At 37.9% G+C, this 20,604-nt stretch overlaps 1 protein-coding gene across 2 annotated transcripts in view; it reads left to right on the top strand.

Moving 5' to 3' along the window:
• The first annotated feature begins 2,936 nt into the window (after nt 1-2,936).
• EIF4B (eukaryotic translation initiation factor 4B) overlaps nt 2,937-20,604 on the top strand; it is a 34,691-nt gene continuing 17,023 nt past the window's right edge. For both annotated transcript variants that reach the window (XM_026673882.2, XM_087956522.1), the window contains exons 1-6: nt 2,937-2,976; nt 13,324-13,485; nt 15,048-15,256; nt 16,795-16,917; nt 18,502-18,556; nt 19,722-19,862. In XM_026673882.2, coding sequence (XP_026529667.2) covers nt 2,964-2,976; nt 13,324-13,485; nt 15,048-15,256; nt 16,795-16,917; nt 18,502-18,556; nt 19,722-19,862 — 703 coding nt within the window. In that variant the 5' untranslated portion in view covers nt 2,937-2,963. The remainder of the gene's footprint in view (nt 2,977-13,323; nt 13,486-15,047; nt 15,257-16,794; nt 16,918-18,501; nt 18,557-19,721; nt 19,863-20,604) is intronic.

The following is a 20,604-nucleotide window of genomic DNA, read 5'->3' as shown; positions in this document are numbered from 1 at the left end:
AGCATTGTAGAAGGTTGTGTGTATGATTTCAGTTGTACAATTATTTAGGGTCCAGTCGATATGAGGTAGATTGAAATCTCCAAGAAAGATAAAAGGGTATGGGCAGGATGTAGCCCATGTTAGTAGTGTATTTAGCTTGTTTACATATTCGATGTAATATCTGGCTATAAAGTGACAAAAGCATATGCCCTTATGCAGGGGTCCCCACCCCCCCGGTCCGTGGACAGGCACCGGGCAGCAGCATGCCAGAAACCAGGCCACACAAACAAGCAAAGGTCCATCCACAGGATGCAACTGCACATGAAACTATGCCCCCTCCAGTCCACGGAAAAACCTCTCCCCATGGAACCGGTCCCTGGTGCCCCAAAGGTTGGGGAGCAGCACTGCCCAAAATGTACACATTAAGTTCCACAAGATTCTTTCTACTTTCAGAATAATACTTGGGTTAGGGAGGAGTCTATAGGATAATCAGTCCAGGCAATAAAGATATTGCTCAAAAATAAGATATGAGAAGTGGGAGGATGATGTTTAACATATACAACGGGCTGGCAGTTGAAATGATAGATAAAATCGGCATTCACTGCTGTTACTACTTCTCACAATTGTTTGATAGAATTTTAATAGTATTTTTCAACCTAGGCTGATAACTGATTTTGATTTTGTAGACCTCTGGGAAGGGTTTGGGGGATCCCCAGGGGTCCTATGGCCACACTTTAAGAAACATTTTTTTAAATAATTGTATTTCTAGTATTTGTTAAGATACACAACATTTTTTTAGTGGTTATCTGCTGTTCCAATGAGACAGACTCTGAATTGCAAACAATATACTTTATATGCAGGATCATTCTTTCAAAATACAATTTTATTCTAGTTTTAAAGAGTCTTTTCCCAAGATGAAATTAAGTCGTTTTGTTAACAATACAAATAAAAAAATTGAAGTTTAGCTCATCATAAAACTCAGTAACTAGGTATATCTTTTTATCTTTCAACCAGATGATTGGAGCCTAGCTTTTTAATCAAGATATATTTGTCTGTTTACTTATTTATTTTAGTCGGTCGATATGGGCCATCTTGTAATAGTGACTCTTACAATATCCACGTATTACAGCAAAGACTCTCTGAAGCAACTTAAGGCTAGGGCATTGTAAAACATTGTTAAATAATGAAAACTATTATGTAAAAATATTAAACAATGAAAACTAATTTATATGGAGATTTGGTGTAATACCAAGACATATCAGTTACCATCTTCACAAAATTGTTTCCATCCACTATAGACATATTTAGGAAGCATTAATAAGTCTGCCATCTCATAAGGCTCAGGGGTCATAGGTAAGATCTTACACCTTTCCCTAATTACCTCATGATTTCATAGTTATTGATTTTTGTATGTTACTCATTACTGTTGTTGGAGAGAGGATTTGCTCCTTGTTGAAAACCACTTAGAAACTTTTTAAAAATATTTTTACAAACAGTATCAGGTAACTATATTAATATAACCATTTAGAATCTTAATGAGGTGGGTGCACTCAACAAATATAGGTAATTTTTCGACTTCTTAGTTCGATGTGACAGAAAAAAAGTGACATGACCATTTTTCATACTATGACCATTGCAGCATCGTGATCAAAATTGGAAGGCTTGGCAGCTATTATGTATTTATGACAGTTGTGTTCTTTGTAACAGTCACATGGTTGTGAAGTGAATCCAGCTCCTGCCCCGCTACTGACTTTGCTTGTTGAAAACTATCTGGGAAGGTTACAAATGGCAATCACATGACCCAGGGACAGTACAACTGTCACATATACATGCCAGTTGCCAAGTGCCTGATTTTTTTTTTTAATCACAAGACCATGGGGTAGTCATGGCAACGGTTGTGTAAAAATAGTCACAAGTCGCTTTTTTTTTTAACGCCATTGTAACTCTATGTTGAAGGCTACCTGTAAGGTAAAACATTGTAAAGGGAGTCCTCAACTTACAACAGTTAGCTTAGTGACCGTTCAAAGTTACGACACTGAAAAAAAGTAACTTATGACCGGTTTTCAGGGTTACATTTCCAACATCCCTATGATCATGTGATCAAAATTCAGATGCTCAGCAACGGATTCATACTTATGACCATTGCTATGTCCCAAGGTCACATGATCATCTTTTGCGACCTTTTGACAAGTAAAATCAATGGGGAAGCCAGGTTCACGTAACAACCAGGTTACTAACTTATCAACTGCAGTGATTCAATTAGCAACTGAGGTAAGAAAGTTGAAAATGGGACAAAATTCACTTAGCAAACATCTTACTTAGAAACATAAATGTTGGGCTCAATTGTTATCATAAGTCGAGGACTACCTGTATTCTGATACATGCTATCTTGGTTGTTGTCCCCAGGTAGCCAGCATGCTGTACAAAAATGAGCAATGAATGCAAATAAATATTCCTTATGGGTAAAACTGTCCAATCCAATATTGCTGGTAGGAAGGTATGGGTTTAGAAGCAAAATACCTGGAATGGAAACCGAAAGATAATTTATTTAAATTGCAGGTGCATGTAAAAGCATGTATAGGTTCAAAGTCTGCAATGCCTGTGTGCATTTTCATTTCCTAATTCTAAAGTTTCCAAAGTCTCTGGTTTTCAGATTATGGAAGCTGCAGTATTAATTTATCCAAGGCTCCAGGCTGCAGTAAATTCAGTAACAACGTCACCGCTAGAGAGCAAAAAAATATATTTTAAACTAAATTTTCCTATTCCAGGCCCACTGACGTTTGTTCCCGCGCGCTAGGTCTCCATCACCGCTCTAGGGTTGTGAACCGCAAAGCCAATTCTCCCTTTTGGTTTCTCGCCTATTCCCTCCCCAATTTTTTTTTTTCTTGCCTCCGCCCTTCTGAGAAAGAGGAGGTGGTGCCGCCTTCGCTATAATCACGTGACGGGCGCATCCGGGCCTTTTGCCTTCTCTCGCTCATCCCAACATGGCGGCCTCAGGTGAGCGGTGCTCCGCGGGGCGCGGGCCTTCGCTGATAAGGCAGGCCGGTAGCGTCCGCCTCGATCTCATTTCAACGCCGTGTTGCAGGGGAGAGGCCTGCCGTGAAGCCTCCGTGGGCCCTCGGCGTCTCTTTTAGGCCTGCTGGGCGCCGACGTGGGGGTGGGAGTGGGGGGCAGCGGAAGGCGAAACTCGAATCGGCGCGCGCCGTGGTTTGTCGAACGCGGCAAAGCGGCCTTGGGTCGTTCTGGCTTTCGGGCGCGCGGGCGGCGGAAGCGGCACCGCGCGCCCGAATTAAGTGACCAGCAATCTACATGGTGGGTGGGGGGGGAAGGAAGGAAGGAAGGAAAGAGAGCACATGGAACCTTCGGCTGCCTTCCAGTGCGCAGTCGCGGCGGGCCCGGGTTGAAGTGGGGAGGGGAAGAACCTTGGGCGGCACCCACGTGGGTGCAGCTCCGGATGGCTCCCCCGCCGCGGGACACGTCGCGAGTGGGACTTGGGGCGTCCTTTCTCTCCCCCGCCTGCAGAGAAAGAGAGACACGAGCAGCCCGTCGTTTCCCCCCCCCCCGCTTTTAAATTTTTAAACCCCGCTTTATTTCTGCCAACGCTCCTCTCCCAATATCTTTTATCTTCCTGCTGGGCTCCGAAGGGGCCGGTTAGGAAACCCTCCTGTCGGGAATGTGTTGTCTGTAAGGGGGAGTGTCACATGAGGTGGCATGGGGCCCTCGGCCATTTGCTGTGAATCTCTCGCAATGACGTAAGGAGATCCGGCCTACCTTGGAAGCTGCCCTTAAAGGGTTTTGCTGAACGGAGGAGGTTTTGTTTTTTTGGTGGGGGGGGGGGAGTGGAAAACAACACTGCAAAGGGTCCGAAAGGGCTTTAATGGAGATCGCGGTGTGGTCGTCCTCGTCATCCTCTCTTAAGGAATGGGAAGAAGGCACGGCCTTCCTTTTTTTTCTCGGAAATTGAGGGGGGGGGGGCAGGCACTGCCTAGTCCATGGACGGCTCAATTCTGCACAAGGTTATTTTTCCCTTACTTGCCGTTCTGCACCTCGTCAACAAAACGCACTGTACAACTGGTAAAGGCCTCAACGACCGCAGTGGAGCCCAGCATTTATGTTGCTTAAGGGAGAAGTTTGTTCAGGGAGTTTTTGCCCCATTTTATGACTTTTCTCCCCAGGTGTGCTAGTTTAAGTGAATCACTGCAGTTGTTAAAATGAGTTAACACAATGGTTTAAGTGAACCTTGGTTTCCCCATTGTCTTTGCTTGCCAGGAGGTCACAAAAAGGTGATCACATAACCTTGGGACACAGCAACTGGTCATAAGGATGAATCAGTTGGCCCAAGCATCTGACTTTTGATCACATGACACGGCAACTGTCATGAATAGGAACCAGTTGCCAAGCAGCCAAATGTAAATCACATGACCGTGAGGATGCTGCAGCGGTCATAAGTGTGAAAAATGGTCATAAAGTCACTTTTCAGTGCCGTAACTGAACGGTCACTAAGCAAACTGTTGTAAGTCGAGGTCTACCTGTATTTCTAAAAATAGTTTTTATATTCATGCTCTTCCTAGAATAGTTCTATGTGCTGATTGTGTTACCTTTGTAACATTTGCCATAATGCATGCATGTCCCATTATAGAGAGCCTTATTCATGCACCACCACTACAATTTGGGGGGAAAATGTGGCATATTGATAATGTGGTAAAATGAACTCTTTATCAGTCCAATCTATAGAATAGGCTTTTAAAACAGTTTTTGTCGTTCAGTCGCCAAGTCCGACTCTTTGTGACCCCATAGACCAGAGCAAGCCAGGCTCCCCTGCCCTCCCCTGTCTTCCTGCTACAGTCCTAATTTAAAGCAGTAGTTTTCTTTTTATAAGTTAGAAAGCCAGTAAATCATGACGCATTGGGGTAGAGCTTCTGCATTGTATGTTTCTCTGCCTTCATAAGTCTTTGTTGGGTGGGTGTTTACTATTGGGAAACATTCATGAATGACGTCCCTCATTAAAATATGAAGTGATTTGGATGACTTTAGCATTTTGTTATCTTATATGAATAGATAAAGTGTACCCTGCAATCATTTTTTCTCCCAGTAGTTTTGACTATGCTGTTATATGCGTACTTCAGTTAATGCTGCTTATGTAGCTTTGCCCTTGGGAGGAATACCTGGGCTTGTAATGTATTATTAGGATCCTTGAATATAATTTTCTGATTTAATTTTGAGGCTTTTAATATGTGCAGGGTTTTTCATGTGGTAGAATGTTATCATCTGCACAGAATATATATATGTATGTGTGTGTGTGTGTGTGTACGTATGTATGTATGTATGTGTATACACACACACGCACACACGCACATACACACACACAGAGAGAGGATATATACTTCCTATTTCTAGTTATTTTCCCTTATCTGCCATTACTGCCTCAACTATTTGCCCAAAATATATTTTTGGAAAAAGAATGATAGATCTGGGATAGATTTAATAGGATTACCAGATAGCAGGATTGTTCCTACTGTAGCTTTATTGATGAAACATATTAGAAGAATATTTAGACGTCAAGAATTTTATCACATTCTCAGAAGATTAGTATCGGCAGAAAGTTTCTCTAAAAAGCAGCTTTTTGAGTTCCAATAATTTTACCTTCACCTACATTTTATCTAGGAAGTTGTATGTTTTTAGGGTGTGTTCTCAGTTCATAAGGAATGTGGCAAAAAAGATTTAGATGTGATTCCCCAGAAGAAGAATGACAAATTGAAGCATGCTAATTAAAAACATTTAATTAGGGATCTTAATCCCTCTTCCCAACTGGGTGCATAGAGTGCACATTTTTAAAAAAATGTACATATAGTTACAAAACAAATACAATTGCAATAGAAATTGATTGCTAGCCAGTATACTGTAGATATTTTGTAGAAGTATTCTAAAGTATACTGTAATTTGACTGCACCATTCACTAATTTATGCTAGAAATCCAGCAGATAAAAAATACTGTGTAAATACTGTGGGGTTTTTTCTTCTCCTTTCCATTCAATGATGTCCAGTTCTTGGAGGCTGCCTGGACAAGTCCCTGCAGTATTCTTGGCAAATGGTTTGCCACTTCCTTCTTCCTAGGAGTGAAGAGAAAATGACTAGCCCAAGTTGGGTCACCCAGCTGTTTTTGTGCTTAAGGTGGGACTAGTCTTTCAGTTTCTAGCTGATGCCTTAACCACTGAAACCAAACTAGTTCTATACAGTAATCTAAACCTTTTAGGAATAGCACCATGTAAAAAGGCTTAGATTCATTTAAACTCTGTTATGCAATTCCCTGAATGTAACTGATCCTTTGCCTTAAACAGAAGTCCTGTTGCAAGGTTGCGCACTCTATGACCAACACCCAGTTTGTTAGCACATGAAACTGACCAACACAGTTGAAACTTTGGGCTTTCCCACAACTCTGACATATATGCCCCAGGCCCAATGCCTGTACAGATCAGTGTTGATTTGAAATATGTGCCTTTGAATTAGTGTTGATCAGTTTTAACTTTTGGTGATTGCTTGGAAAAATTGTTGCAATGTTCTTGGCAAAATTTCAAGTGTTTGCCTTTGCCTGCTGCCTAAGGCTGAGAATGACTGGCCCATAGTCACCCCACTTTTCATGCCTAAAGCTGGACTAGAAATTTCCACTTTGTAGCTTAATGTTTTAAACACTATACCAATGTGGTTCAATTGCCCCAATGCTGTCTGCAAAATTCATTGTCAGTTGTGTAAATATGGGAACAATTTGCTACATGCTGGAATTCTGAAAATCTTTAAGGTTTATTTATCACTTTATAAACCTGCTTTCTTTATATCAAACCTATATTGTTTTTCAAGATAGTGCTAACAGTAGGGGGGTTTCCCTCCAGGTGAGATTCTTCTTTCCCCAAAGGTGCATCTAGAAAGGTTTTGTTATTTTATATTTTTCATTTGATCTTTACCAGGGCAGCCTAGAGAACATATTTGTAGGAAGATGTACAAAATACAAAACTATCTTTAGTATAGGAAGGGACATTATATATCTGAAATATTCATATTTCAAACAAAATGTGAAAGATTCCCAAGCAAAGAGAGAATCTTTTGTGGCATGACTTTTTCTCGTTGTGCTAGAACCATAAGATTGCACTCCCTTCTTAGCCCCCAACATTTCGGTTAACAAAATATGGTTCTATTTTATTCCATTACTGAAACATTTCTGTCCAAATGCTTCTTATCTTTGCCAGGAAAAATGAAAAATTTTGCTGTTATAATAAATAAGATCTGAAGAGTTTGACTGCCGTAGTTTTTACAATACATCTGCTATCAGTATAAGAAAAAAGGTTGGATAAAGATTAGATTTATCCAAGGTCTTTAGGGTTTCTTTTTCTGTGGTTTCAAGGTTTTGAAACACTTGTTTGCACAACAGTGAACCTCTTTATGGTGCAGAAACAGTTGGAGCCTCTAGCTTTGTTGGAAGGAAGTGGGAAAACAGCTTAAAAGTTGTCCTTTTGTGTATAATGTTGTAAAATCAGACCATATCACATAAAAATATATTTCAGTCTAATGGTTTCAGCAAACATTTTATTTGCATTCTAAAGTGGAAAAAAAGCCTTTTGCTCCTTTCCAAGATTTGATGCACTCTTTTCATATTGCATAAAGGTCTCTGAGTAAGAGTGCATTATAACTTTAGAATTCTCTTAGCCAATGTTACTAATCAAGTTCAAAGCATTATGATGAGTTTTACAGCTCTTTAAAACCTGGAGTTTTGTGATGAATGGTTTTTTTTTTTCTGTCTGAAATGATGGTTTGGTTTCAAAAATAAACATGTATTTTTGGCTTCAGGTAATAGTTGCATAGAGCTGTTCCTTTATAAAACAAGTGTTGGTATTTCAGTGGCAGTTATGTGTTGAAATAGCTAACTTACAGTAAATTGTAAGTATAGTATATCGTGATGTCACTGTAAGGTTTTAGGATTAGTTTTTAAGAATAGGAAAAATGAGGAAAAAATTAGGATGAGGGTAATTTGTAAAAGGTTAATTTATAATGGGATGGGATAATATCTTAATTATGTTTTCCAGGTTCAACTTTAATATAATGAACAGGACTAAAATTGGGTTATGGGAAATACTTCATATTATTTAAGGAGAAATGATAGTAGAAATGGAGTAGAAGCTTTTCAGGAACCATGGATTTTAAGCATTGTGGGATATAAAAGTGAAAGTCAAGAAAAAAATTGACACGTATACTATGATGGTTAGTCTGAAGTATCAGATAAGGAAATGGTATGGAAAGGACCTTAGTACACTTAAACATGAATTATTACAGAATTTTATCTTATGTTTAAGCTGCTGTATTCACAACAGGGAGTGCTTATAGGGATTGGAGAATAGTTTAGATGGCAAAACAAAATGTATAGCTGAAATTAACTCTTGGTCTTGAAAGAATGGAGATTTGTGTAATTAGGTATATCATGTTGACATCGTAGGTGGAAATTACCTTTATATCTTTGTTTGGTTTATATTTTTGAAAGCAAACTGCTGAATGCGCACAATCCAATGATAGCGTGATTATGGAATTGAACATTGTTTTTATATTTTTATCCCAAAAGTGATATGAAATGAACAACAGTGGAATTTCAGAACCGTGTTTTCATTTGATACTACAAACATACATTTGGGCCACACATTTGTGATGGTTAACTGTAGCTAAGATGGGCCTGTAAAACAGAGCCAGATTTTTTTTTTTAATGGAGTTAATTAAGAGTCCTTAAACTATAGTGTCCACCCTTCTCCCAGAGTAGTGCAGAATAAAGGCAGTCTGCTTTCCAATAGCTTGAAAATTATTTTCACAATAATTTTTTACCTCTGTGCTTCTTCCTACAGCTCGCTACAGTTCCCAAACTTGCCAGAGCAGATTTTGAGGTTATGTGAGAGGCTGAAAATAGGAAATACAAAATACAGCTTCCCTTCCAGTTCCATTAGCAGAATTTTGTAAGGTTAAATCAGCCTTTCATATACTTTATTAAACCTAAAATCCTGGTTTATAAATTACAGCATTCATATATGCACTAGGGTGAAATTTAAAAAAAACCCAATAGTGTTCAGTGTTATTCAAGAACCCATTTTTGTTGTTGTTATGATCTCACAAACACATCTATATGAAAATTTTACATTTTTTATTGGAATCTGAAAGAGAGTGTATTTACTATGATTTGTTTTGGTATTTCCAGAGTCTCAGCTAGATCTTCCCTAATCTGGTTGTTGATGCCAGTGGTTAAACCTGGAGCCTTGTATTCACAGCATCTATTATGCACCAGTGTCTCTCCTCTATGATAGTCAAATCTTTAAGGCAATCTTTGTTCATCATGACTTCATAGATACACCCATGTAATTTTCCTGGTAGCATTATGGAAGCGATTTATCATTGCTTTTTTCTCAGATAGAAATGGTTTATCACTGAGTCTAGCCTGTAGTCCTGTGATTCTGTTTAAAATATAGAATCTAATTGGCCTCAAGGATTCCAGCCTCCTCTGGATATGCAATGCTTGTTTGTGGAGCTTTTTATATCTAGAAAGTATAGATAATGATACAAATAAGGCAACTTTCATATGCTTCAAGGCACATCTTTTGCCAGTCTTACCATGAAGTCATAATGTGATGACGTAATTGAAATTATCACAATGTGGAGGCATGATGGAGGCAAATAAAAATGTCTCTGTAAGATATCTGTAGGGTTTACACTCTTTAATAAGAGAGGGGAGGGAGCAAACAGTTTAAAACCATGCCGTTTATCTTTGGTCAGGGACTGACCAATTACTATGCAGGTTGCAGAAGAAAGTAAGTAATGTGAACCAAGAGCAGCAGCTGAAATATTAAATATTGTAAAGCATTGCCAATCCATTTTATATATTGGCTTAATGCCTTACCCTTCATGCAGAAATTTTTAGGGTGCAACTGTTGTAGAGGAGAAGATAAAACCCTAGCAGAAAATGCTGGCATCCTGAAATATTAGTAAAGGTGTTGTATAATGTACTCTTACTAGCACTGGATTCTTTTAATGTTGCTTCCTTATTAGTTTTTCTTGGTAATTGCAGAGACAATATCTGCATTGTTTATCTGCAACAGCAGTGTTCACGTTGCCCTTTAAGAATAATGCAAATATAAAGGAAATCTTAGCACACTGTAGAATGTCTTTGTGATATGAGCTTTTGGAGAAAGGCATTCATCCATGTCCTGAGCTCATATTCGTCTGCTCCAGAACAAGTTTGTAGCAACAACTTGTTACTTCTAGGAATTGAAAAGCAAGAGTGCTTTATAATATAGCATTATTTAGCATAAATTGAAATGGGAATAGGGACCCCCCCCCCAATCCTTTATACCAGGAGTGTCAAACATGATCACATCGCAGGCTGTATAGTGATGTATTGGGATCGTTTTTGCCCTTGCAGTGTCGGGGTGGGTGTAGCCTGGGCGGACTGTATCCAGCCCGTGTGCCTCATGTTTGACACCCCTATTTTATACCACTCTCTTTTTACATTTGCTTTTTTCATCATTATATCTCCTTAATTTTTCTCATATATGTCTCTTTTCATTGTGAAGTTTTTTAGGCCACCCTGATCTGTATGACTTTTTACCGTTTTTAATTCTGTTTTCATTTATGCTATTGTAATCACTGCTTCAGGGTTTTTAAATAAGCAATATATACATACTTTTAATGAATTAGATATTTTTGGAGTATGATTAGTCTGCACAAATAGTGACACTTTAACTTTTAAATCAAATTAGTTCTTAAATTAACAGGACTTTATGGTTGACAGCTGAATTCTATTCGTCAACCTACAGATAGCTACTATAGACCCAGATCCTTCCCTTATCTGAATTTTGAGACCTCTGTCATGTGTTTAAAAGTATATTAATATGTGAATTTTACAAATAGAGAATTTTCAATCTTGAAAACAAATTTGGTTAGAATTTTCTGGTTTTCTGCACATATTATGGTAAGCTATACTATGGTGGGGTTTGCCTTACCATGACTTGCAGTTTTGACTAACTCTAAGGTTGTTTGGGATTAATACGAACAGTGATACAGCTATGTTTATTTGGCATTTCATTAATCAGTTGCCTATCTTTTGTGTTGTGAAGATACATGAGTACTGATCAACTTTGCCAAAATGAGAAATTATTAATATAGAAACCATACATTCCCAACTGTTTCAGGAGTGCTGTTTGTTTTTACTGTTTTTAAGAAGTACAGGCCAGATTCAGATTTTTTTTTATCTTATTTCTTAGAAATCAAAGGTCAGTTGAAATGTCTTGAGTTTATGAACAGTGAGCTGAACAAAAACTACAACATGTACAGGAATTGCACATCCCTAAGAATACATGTAGCTATTCTTGTTCAGTGAATTGTATGATAACTGTAGAAAGTTTTGTTGTTTAAAGACTGTAGCTTGTAAATTATAAGGATCTCTTGTAAATTCATTTATTGACAAGCAAGTTTCTTTTTTAAAATATTTATTAAGAATGTTAATTAAAAGAGAAGGGAATAGGAAAATAGGAATAGGAAAAAAGAAAAAAGTGCACAAAATGATGGTTTTAACTCTGGTTAGAGAAATTAACTTTGTATTCCTTTCTTTTACTTCTAACAGTCTTAATCTTTAATCCAATCAAATATGGTCGTTGGATTTGATTTCTCTTTCATTCTTTTTTATCCGATTGCACAGATTGCTTCAAGTCTTGAACGAACCTCTTTTATAGATCCAATAAGAATACATTTTTCATGTCTTCTCTTGGTTTATAATTTCTATTTCCTTTTAAATTTTAAATCGCAAGCAAATTCTTTTGTATAAAGTCAGTAAAGCATCCTTTTCCAAATCATTCTCTTGTAGTTCAATTTTTGCTACATTCTCTGTCTTGTCAGATAAAATTTATTCCATTCCATCAGTAACATCTTTTAGTCTTAGTCTGTCCATAGAAACAGACATGATTACTGACTGTGTTGATATTATAGCCAATCTCATTGTACACATGTTGTACTCTGACCATAAAGGTAATAATATTTACTAATATTTACTAATTTCTGCTCCATTTTTCAACTATCTCTAATATTTAATATATTTTAATATTTTGTATTGTGTTGTAAATCTCAGCACTGGCGTCATTTTTTCTTCTCTTATGATCTTTAGTTCCCTCTAATGTCCAGTTTCTAAAACAATTACTTACCTTTGTTCTGACTTACAATAACCAATATAGCCAAAAATAATCAAATTAGAAACCTGACAAGAAGCTGTTCATTTTTTTTTATAGTTAATTTCAAAAATCTTAAAGTAAAAGCCAATATTCCAAATTTATCAGGATCCTTATTCCATTTATAACTTTTTTTAGGTCAAAATCTTACTTAGTTTTTTGTTGTTTGTTTCAAATTCTTTGAAATTTTTAAATTTGTTAAGTTTTTTTCAGAATTGAAAATAATGAGTTTTAAAGGTCTCTAATAAATTCAAGAAGGTTAATAAGCAATTTCTGAAAGTGATTAGAGGTGACATTTTTTGAACTTAAGTGTCTTTTAAAAGCTCCCCTGTGGTTTCAAACAAGATGGCTGATTCTGTCATCTTCCAGCATTCAAACATGGGCAAAACCTCTGCCCTGAGGTTTCCTTGCAAGGAGTAGCTGCCCCAACCACACATGGAAGATTTCTCACCCTCTCCTTTTCTGGAGAGATTCCAAGAAACTGTTCTACTGACCAGTTCCTTGGTCTTCGCCATGATTGTTGGCTCTACATTTTAATTTCACAATATCTCCCCTGGAAGTTGACAGACAAATTTCTTAACTTGCTTAAAAACAATAACAACCCCCCCCCCCCCCAACTTCCATTGTTGAGCAGATAAGAACATAACTTTGGGCAGGCTCCTCACAGCTACCACTTACATAGAGTTGAAAAGGCAGATAAAGGAAATGGAAAGTATGTTCCTTCAGCTGTAATTCTTTTTAGGTGTGCTTGAAGGCTGATATTGTAGGCAAAGCTTATTGGAAGCATAGATAAAGCATAGTAGCTATAAACTATTCAAAACTGATTTTTTTACCCATTTTCCAAAACTGCGTTTAGGATTTATCCTTGTTGTTTCAAAAATGAAACTCTTTACCTAACTCTATAGTGATATATTAACTACCCTTTTATTTCAGTTTCAAAACAGCTTCTAAAAATACTTAACTGAATATTTTTTTTATTGCAACAGAAGTGATCAGTTTTGAGGTATCCTCCTCAGTACGTCTTGGGGAAAGGCAGTTCAGTTTCAGGTCTTTTGAGGAAAGCAAATTTAGACTGAACTTGCCTCTCTCCTTTTTTTTACAGCTAAGAAGAAGAACAAGAAGACCAAGACTCTGACTCTGACGGATTTTCTGGCAGAGGATGGTGGTGGTGGTGGTGGCGGCGGCGGCGGCAGCGGTGGTGGTACCACCTATATTCCAAAACCAGTCAGCTGGGCAGATGAAACAGATGACCTGGAAGGAGATGGTAAGGAGGAAATTAACTCTCCCAACCTTTTTATAGTAATGTTTTACTTTGATAGGTAAGGTTCACTAAGAAACATCCAGTTAATATTTTTAGCAAGGTTGTTGGTTTATTCCTCTTAACTTTCCTGCGGGATTTTTATTAGCTGTGTGAATAAGCAGCTATTAATGGAAGGGAAAGCATTTCAAATTGGGGGAGAAATTGTGTGGGGTTCAAAACAGCTGTTTCAAATTGTTTTGACTCTTCTGGTAGTATTTTGAGCTTGAAATACTCTTGACACATTTTGTTTCTGACTCAAAATAGCATGTTTCAAAGTGAAACAACTGCTTTGAACAGAAATTCGGCGTTTCAGATAGGAAACAACTTGAACCCCTTTAGTAACTAAATAAAGTGGAATAGATACCAAGAGTTTCTACCTTTACAGAAATTGTTAATCTTAATAGCCCAAACATATATTCAAGAAAAGCTGTCAGATACTACAGTAGGCTGAGCTTTAAAGCTGTTTGGAGCATTGCTGAAACCAGCACTACTTTGGAGGCAAGTTTGCACCTTCCTAATATTTCAGACTAGCATGATAAACTTGGCATTCCTCTGTGCCCTTTTTGCTAGTTTTGATTTACTGTGTAAACATATATGAAATGGGAACATTTCCTAAGAAGTAAGGATCCTCCCTGAGAATTAACTCCCTGAGAATTAACTCCCTGAGAATTAACACTGTAATTTGCTGAGTAGAAAGAGAAGCAACTTGCCTGTGTGTAGAGGCATTTTAATACATTCTTGCTGGATAATAAAAATTGATTTTTAAAAATAATAATAATCATACATTTGAATTTCAGAAATAGTGGAGTCCTTGGTGCTTTCTGAGCTTGGCTGTTTGCTTGCAGACCCAACTAAGTAATATCTTTAGTACTAGTAAATGTGGGGTTTATTCCCTGTTTATATATAGTAGCTTGCCCTGCCATTCTCTATAAGGATGCTGCTTTTTCCCTTGATTAGTTCCTTGTTTTCTTGATTGTTTTGTCTGTTGTTAACCCCCTTCTTATCTAAGTGTTGGTTGCTGGAGTGGATGTATTTTGGCCTGCTTATTGCCTTGTAAGTTTTTCATTGTCTCTTGAATGGCGTGTAAACATGGTTTATCTCTATAGACACATAGGAAACCAGGAAGAAAACCACACCCTCACCAGCCTGACAGGGCAAGTTACTGTATCTGCAAGGAAACAGCCAAGCTCAGAGAGCATTAAAGACTCCAAAGTTCAACCCTGAGCGCCATACGTTCTCTTCTGTTGGTTTCAAGAATAGTTTTTTTCCTACTTTATCCTCATTATCTGTGTAATTGCAATTGTGTTACATTCCTGCTAGTTTCATATATTGTTTTATAGTGTTTTTGCTAAGAGAAATTTGGAAGATATTTATTTTTGCACGTAACACTGTTGAAAGTAAACAGAAGTAATCACTCTTTACCAGGTATTCTCTCCATCCCTAGCAATGGCTGTGCTACTGCAAACTAGTGTAGTATTTACTTGTAAAATCATTGGGTTTGTTAATGTGCAAAAATATTCTCCTAGTTTCCACCACCTGGCATAGCAATGATGATGATGTGTACCGAGCCCCTCCGATTGACCGTTCCATCCTGCCTACTGCACCTCGGGCAGCTCGGGAGCCCAATATTGACAGAAGCCGTCTCCCAAAATCACCCCCCTACACTGCCTTTCTGGGAAATTTGCCCTATGATGTAACAGAAGAATCTATTAAGGATTTCTTCAGAGGACTTAATGTGAGTATATGAGATAACCTGAGTTTCCCTACAGGCAACATGTTTATTTCTTCTTAGTGTTAAGATGGAAAATTGTTCAATGAAATTGAGATACTAGACAATCTTTGAGTGGAGATTACACCTTGCATAACAGCCCTGTGTACTCAAGGGTTGTCAAAGTATCTCTACTCTGGGGAGTTTGCTTTTAGTAGAAACACTAAAAAGGCTACCATGCTTATTTGTGCTATCACAGAACTAGTCAATTCAGAGTATCTCTTCAAATTTTCACAATCATGTCTCAGTATATAGGTGAAACTTCCAAGAACCTGGAAAGGAAAAAAGACCTGAATTTTTTTTTTATGGGTTTGTTCTTTTTAAGACTAAAACTTAGATGTCCTAAACAATCTCAGTTGCTTTGAGATAGTACTCAAGTCACTATCCTGACTGCTGTAGTCTGAGATTAGGATATTTGTTGGTGTTTATTAAGAATGAGATGAGTGATTTAGTCAAACTTTGGATAGCATTATCCACCCATCTAGATTTGGATTGAAGAGCATTGAGCTGAAAAGAGGCAACCAACAGCTTTTTCTGGGAGCAGCTGCACTGGGCTTACAGTGGCAGTTATTTTCATAGAACTGGCAGTTCTCTTGTGGCATATCATTTGGGAATTGCTGCTGTAATCACTCTGCAGTGATCACAACAGTAATATCTCTTGTTTGGAAATGCTGGCCATGACAGGCTGATAAAGCTGCCTTTAAAGTGTTAAATTTCTTTTCAATTCTCAAGGATTTTCTGTAACGACCTTAAAGCAATTTTATAGGAAGAATTGTGTGATTTAAAAAGTTGATGAAATCTCTTTCTTGCTGTAACATTGCAAATACTAGGCAATCTTCCAAATCCCTATAAACCTAAACATTTGTCCAAATTCTGATAATTGCAAAAAGAGGGGTAATATAGTGATTCTGGGATAATATGCAGTTCTGTCTTAATAAGTGACTTGATTTAAAGAATGAAATCTAGCATTTGAATAGAATAGAATTCTTTATTGGCCAAGCGTGATTGGACACACAAGGAATTTGTCTTGGTGCAAATGCTCTCAGTGTACATAAAAGAAAAGATACATTCGCCAAGTGTCAAGAATCATAAGGCACAACACTTAATAATATTTGCATCCATTACTGTCTTTCTTTCAAGTGATTCACTCTGCCCGTTACTAATAATGATTTTTACTTTTTTAATTGGGTGCAATTTGGTAATTTATCAAACTTTCAAACTTGTGTGCTGCTCACTCAGCAACTATAGGCAGCTCACAACAATCAAAGAAATAACAGTAAGATCCATTAAAAAATAAAGATAAAAGATGACGAGCATTGGAGTGAGGAGGTCCCATTCTCCCTCATCTTCCCTCAATTAATGGCTCTTCTAAACAACAGCAAAGTGGGGACAATAAATTATTTTTAACTGCACTTTTTTTTACACCTGAACTGTAATGCTATTGTTATGTTAATTTTATACAAAGTAACTACTGAAAATATTTTCCTTTCACAATTTACATTTAGCTGCAAATAAGTGCTGTTCGTTTGCCCCGAGAGCCTAATAACCCAGAGAGGTTGAAAGGATTTGGATATGCTGAATTTGAAGACTTAGACTCCTTGCTCCGTGCCTTGAGCTTCAGTGAAGAGGTGAGTTGAAACTTGTCAAATGCAGGCAAAGTCCATTACTGTTAAGAACAGTCAAGAGTTAAACTGCTTCATTTAAGTAGTGGGTAGAGTTTTAAAGAAAATATTTCATTTTGAAGACATAATTCAGGCTAGATTCACAGGGGAAGAACTCAATCAAAAAGTTACCTAATAATACAAGATCTAGGTGCACCTCTCAAGTATTTGAAACTAAATGGAATATATGAAGGCATCTGTCTGTCGACTAGGAATTGAAAACATTTTGATGGGCCCAAATCAATCAGTTAATCATAGGAAGGCACTTAAATTCCTTTTGCTCTTCATTTCTAGGCTCCATGTATAATAGTATAATTAGCTGTGCATAATATACTTGCATGTTTATTTTTATTCTGGGATGGTTATAACTAATGTTATACAGTCTCATCTGATGTGTTTATATTAGTGCTTTATAGTTTGGGGTTCTTTATTTTTTAATTGTTTGCGTCAGATATATATCTGCTTATATTATTTAGTAGTATGAAGCATCTTTTACTGAATCCAAGAATAGTCAGCTACCTCAATACTTATGTCTACTCTGTTATATGCAGTTTCTTCCATTGTCCTTCTCTTTTTCCAGCAACATAGAGGATACTACTAGTTAGTGAGTGGGGTGCAGTATAATGAAACTGGCTTACTCAGCATTTGCCGAGGACTGCCTATTAGACACAATACTTATAAGCCTTGTTGTTTGACAGTGAGATGTTTAACCTCCAAATACATATAAGTTCTATTTGTATGGAACAGAAGAAAGAATCAGAATAAACGTAGATAAATTTTATGGGAATATCTCAAGGCCATAAGATGACTAGGTTTCCTCTGTCCAGGATATGACATAGAACTTTGACATAATGTGTCCTTTCTATCTGACCACTTACATTCTATATAATCTAATCTACCTTTTTGAAAAGGAGACTATCAAATCCACTTTTAGTTTAAAGTTACTTGATAATTTAACAGATTCCAAGAGAGAACACGTGCTAGTTTTAATTCAATGCATTTCCTATTTCTGTGGTGATTCTGAGTATAGCTGCATCAATGAAAGTTTATAATTACAGTGGAGAACATGGGACAAATTTCAGTATTCAGAAGGATAGGCATGCTATTTATTGCAGAAAAATAATGAAATGTCTTGTGACACCTTGAATATTGTGGATTAAAAATAATAAAATAAATGTATTTGCTCTTAAAGTGCTACATAATTGTGTTGTAATCGAATGAGCATTTGATTTGAATCAAGTGAGCATTAATGGCATTAATGGATAGTATTTACAGTTTTTGCTAGCGTAATTTCATCAGCATTTAGAGCTATTGGAACTCACGATGCATAAAATTACAACAGGATGATACGTGATCCAAGGCATTATAGTTTGCAATCCATGTCATATAAGTTAAGCATGATGTATAAACCAAACGGTTAACTAAACCATAGTTAAAACCATGTGTAGCTTAGCGTAATATATGAGCCCAGCCACTACGTAATTCCATCTCTGCGAGTTAAATAAGATTTCATCTTTGAATGTAACAGTTACTATTTTGTTGCATGTCTAGTGTCTAGGGAACAGGAGAATACGAGTGGATGTTGCTGATCAAGCTCAGGATAAAGGTAAGCATTGACATTCAGTAAATTGAGGCCTTATACTACATGAAAGACTTATTATATACATTCAGATATATTCAGCTGGAATGGAAATGTATTATAGAAATCGGACAGATTTTGTTTATCTCTTCCTACAGTAAGCCAGTTTTTCTGTTCGCCCTCTTGATTCCAAAGCTCTGCCCCTCCTTTGTCTCCGTCCGTCTAATTTATATGGCTTCCCATCTCACACAAACTGACTCTGGGCACTGTAGAATAAAACCGACAAGTTACAGGTTTTGCTGTCAAGTCCTGTGTCAGGGACAAGAGAAGCTCTGTTTTTTTAGAGATGCCAATAAACCAACTCAGCAGTTTTTTTTGCCTATTGCTGTTCATATTAAGTGGTTTTGTCATGCCATGCTGGACTGTTTATTGTTTTAACACTGGGATTATTAGATTCTGCTTCTATTGTTCCTCCTTTCACCATGGCTGGAAGAAGACCTACAAACATTTGTCCGAAATAAATTTTTGTTGCAACAATACTGTACAGCATGCTTCAGTTCGAATGGCATCTGCTATGGCAGTGATCCCCAACCTTTTGACGCCACGGCCCGGTACCGGCATCAACTGGGCGCCGCGGCCCGGTACCGGCATCAACTGGGCGCCGCCATCTTTTTTGACGAAAAATGCTTCCGGTGACGTCACCGGAAGCACTTTTTCAAAAGATATGGGCGCTAGCGCTCCGGTGAGCTTTTTCGGGTAGAAATGGCTTTCTACCCGGAAAAGCTCACCGAAGCGCTGGCGCCGCCATCTTTTTTGATGAAAAAGTGCTTCCGGTGAGCTTTCTACCGGAAAAGCTCACCGAAGCGCTGGCGCCGCCATCTTTTTGATGAAAAAGTGCTTCCGGTGAGCTTTCTACCCGGAAAGCTCACCGGAGCGCTGGCGCCGCCATCTTTTTGATGAAAAGTGCTTCCGGTGAGCTTTCTACCCGGAAAAGCTCACCGGAAGCACTTTTTACCAAAAAGATGGCGGCGCCAGCAACCAGTGGCCCGGTAAGACTTGTTCCATGGACCGGCGGTTGGGGACCCCTGTGCTATGGTTAAGAGGACTTATAATTTCCTCTATGAAATATGAAGCTGGATGAATTAGATATGCCTCTTTAAACATTGTGGGTCATTTCGCCTTCTTCCTACAGATAGGGATGATCGCTCTTTTGGCAGAGACCGTGATCGCAATCGGGATTCAGAAAGATTCGAGACTGACTGGAGGGCACGTCCCACTACAGATAACTTTGATGATTATCCTCCTCGCAGAAGCGAGGATAGCTTTGGAGACAGTGAGTTCTTGATTTCCTCCTAATTTCCTGCATGAATCTGGAATATTGTTACCCTGAGCTGTTGGGAGATATATTACTAGGTTACAGACTCTAACATGTTTTTTGTAAGAGTGCCCCGCTGGATTGGTCCCCTGGTCCATCTAGTTCAGTCTGTTTTTACACTGGTCAACCAACTGCACAAGGAAGCCAACTAATCCCTATCAGATGGCCTTCAGTGGCAATCACACCTTAAGCCATGTTTAAGTTTTAACAGTATTTAGGTAAAAATTAAAATTGAATTAAATTAAAAGTGCATCACACATCTCTGATTATGTCACAATTCAGAGCCAAAATAACTGGAAAGCTATTAATTTCACAGGAGAGGCCATTCCAGAGGACAGAGGGCCTCTCACAAGAGGCAGCATCTCCATACCTTACACCTGCTTCACTTCTCAGAAATGAAGCACTATTAACAGTTTGTCTAGGAGAGGCTAACATATCATTTTATAATAAGGAGGTTAAAAACAATACCAAAAGGCCAATTAATTACAATTATGATTACAATAACACAAGCCTCAGTGGCTCAGGACTCAGCCATTTCCTATTCAAGATTGTCTGGAAAAGCCATGTGTTAATAGTCTTTCTAAAGTTTCCCAGGTATGGGTCAGGCTAATTTTAGGAGGTATGCTGTTCCAAAGAGGGTGCTACCAAGAAAACTCATTTCCGAAGCTGTTGACAATCTTTAAGAGAAAGAGCCCAGGAG

The sequence above is a fragment of the Notechis scutatus genome, chromosome 2 (genome assembly GCF_049901735.1).
Source record: "Notechis scutatus isolate UNSWTSFEM ecotype Mainland chromosome 2, rNotScu1.2, whole genome shotgun sequence".
Taxonomy (NCBI): domain Eukaryota; kingdom Metazoa; phylum Chordata; class Lepidosauria; order Squamata; family Elapidae; genus Notechis; species Notechis scutatus.
This window is presented reverse-complemented; position numbering and strand designations above follow the sequence as displayed.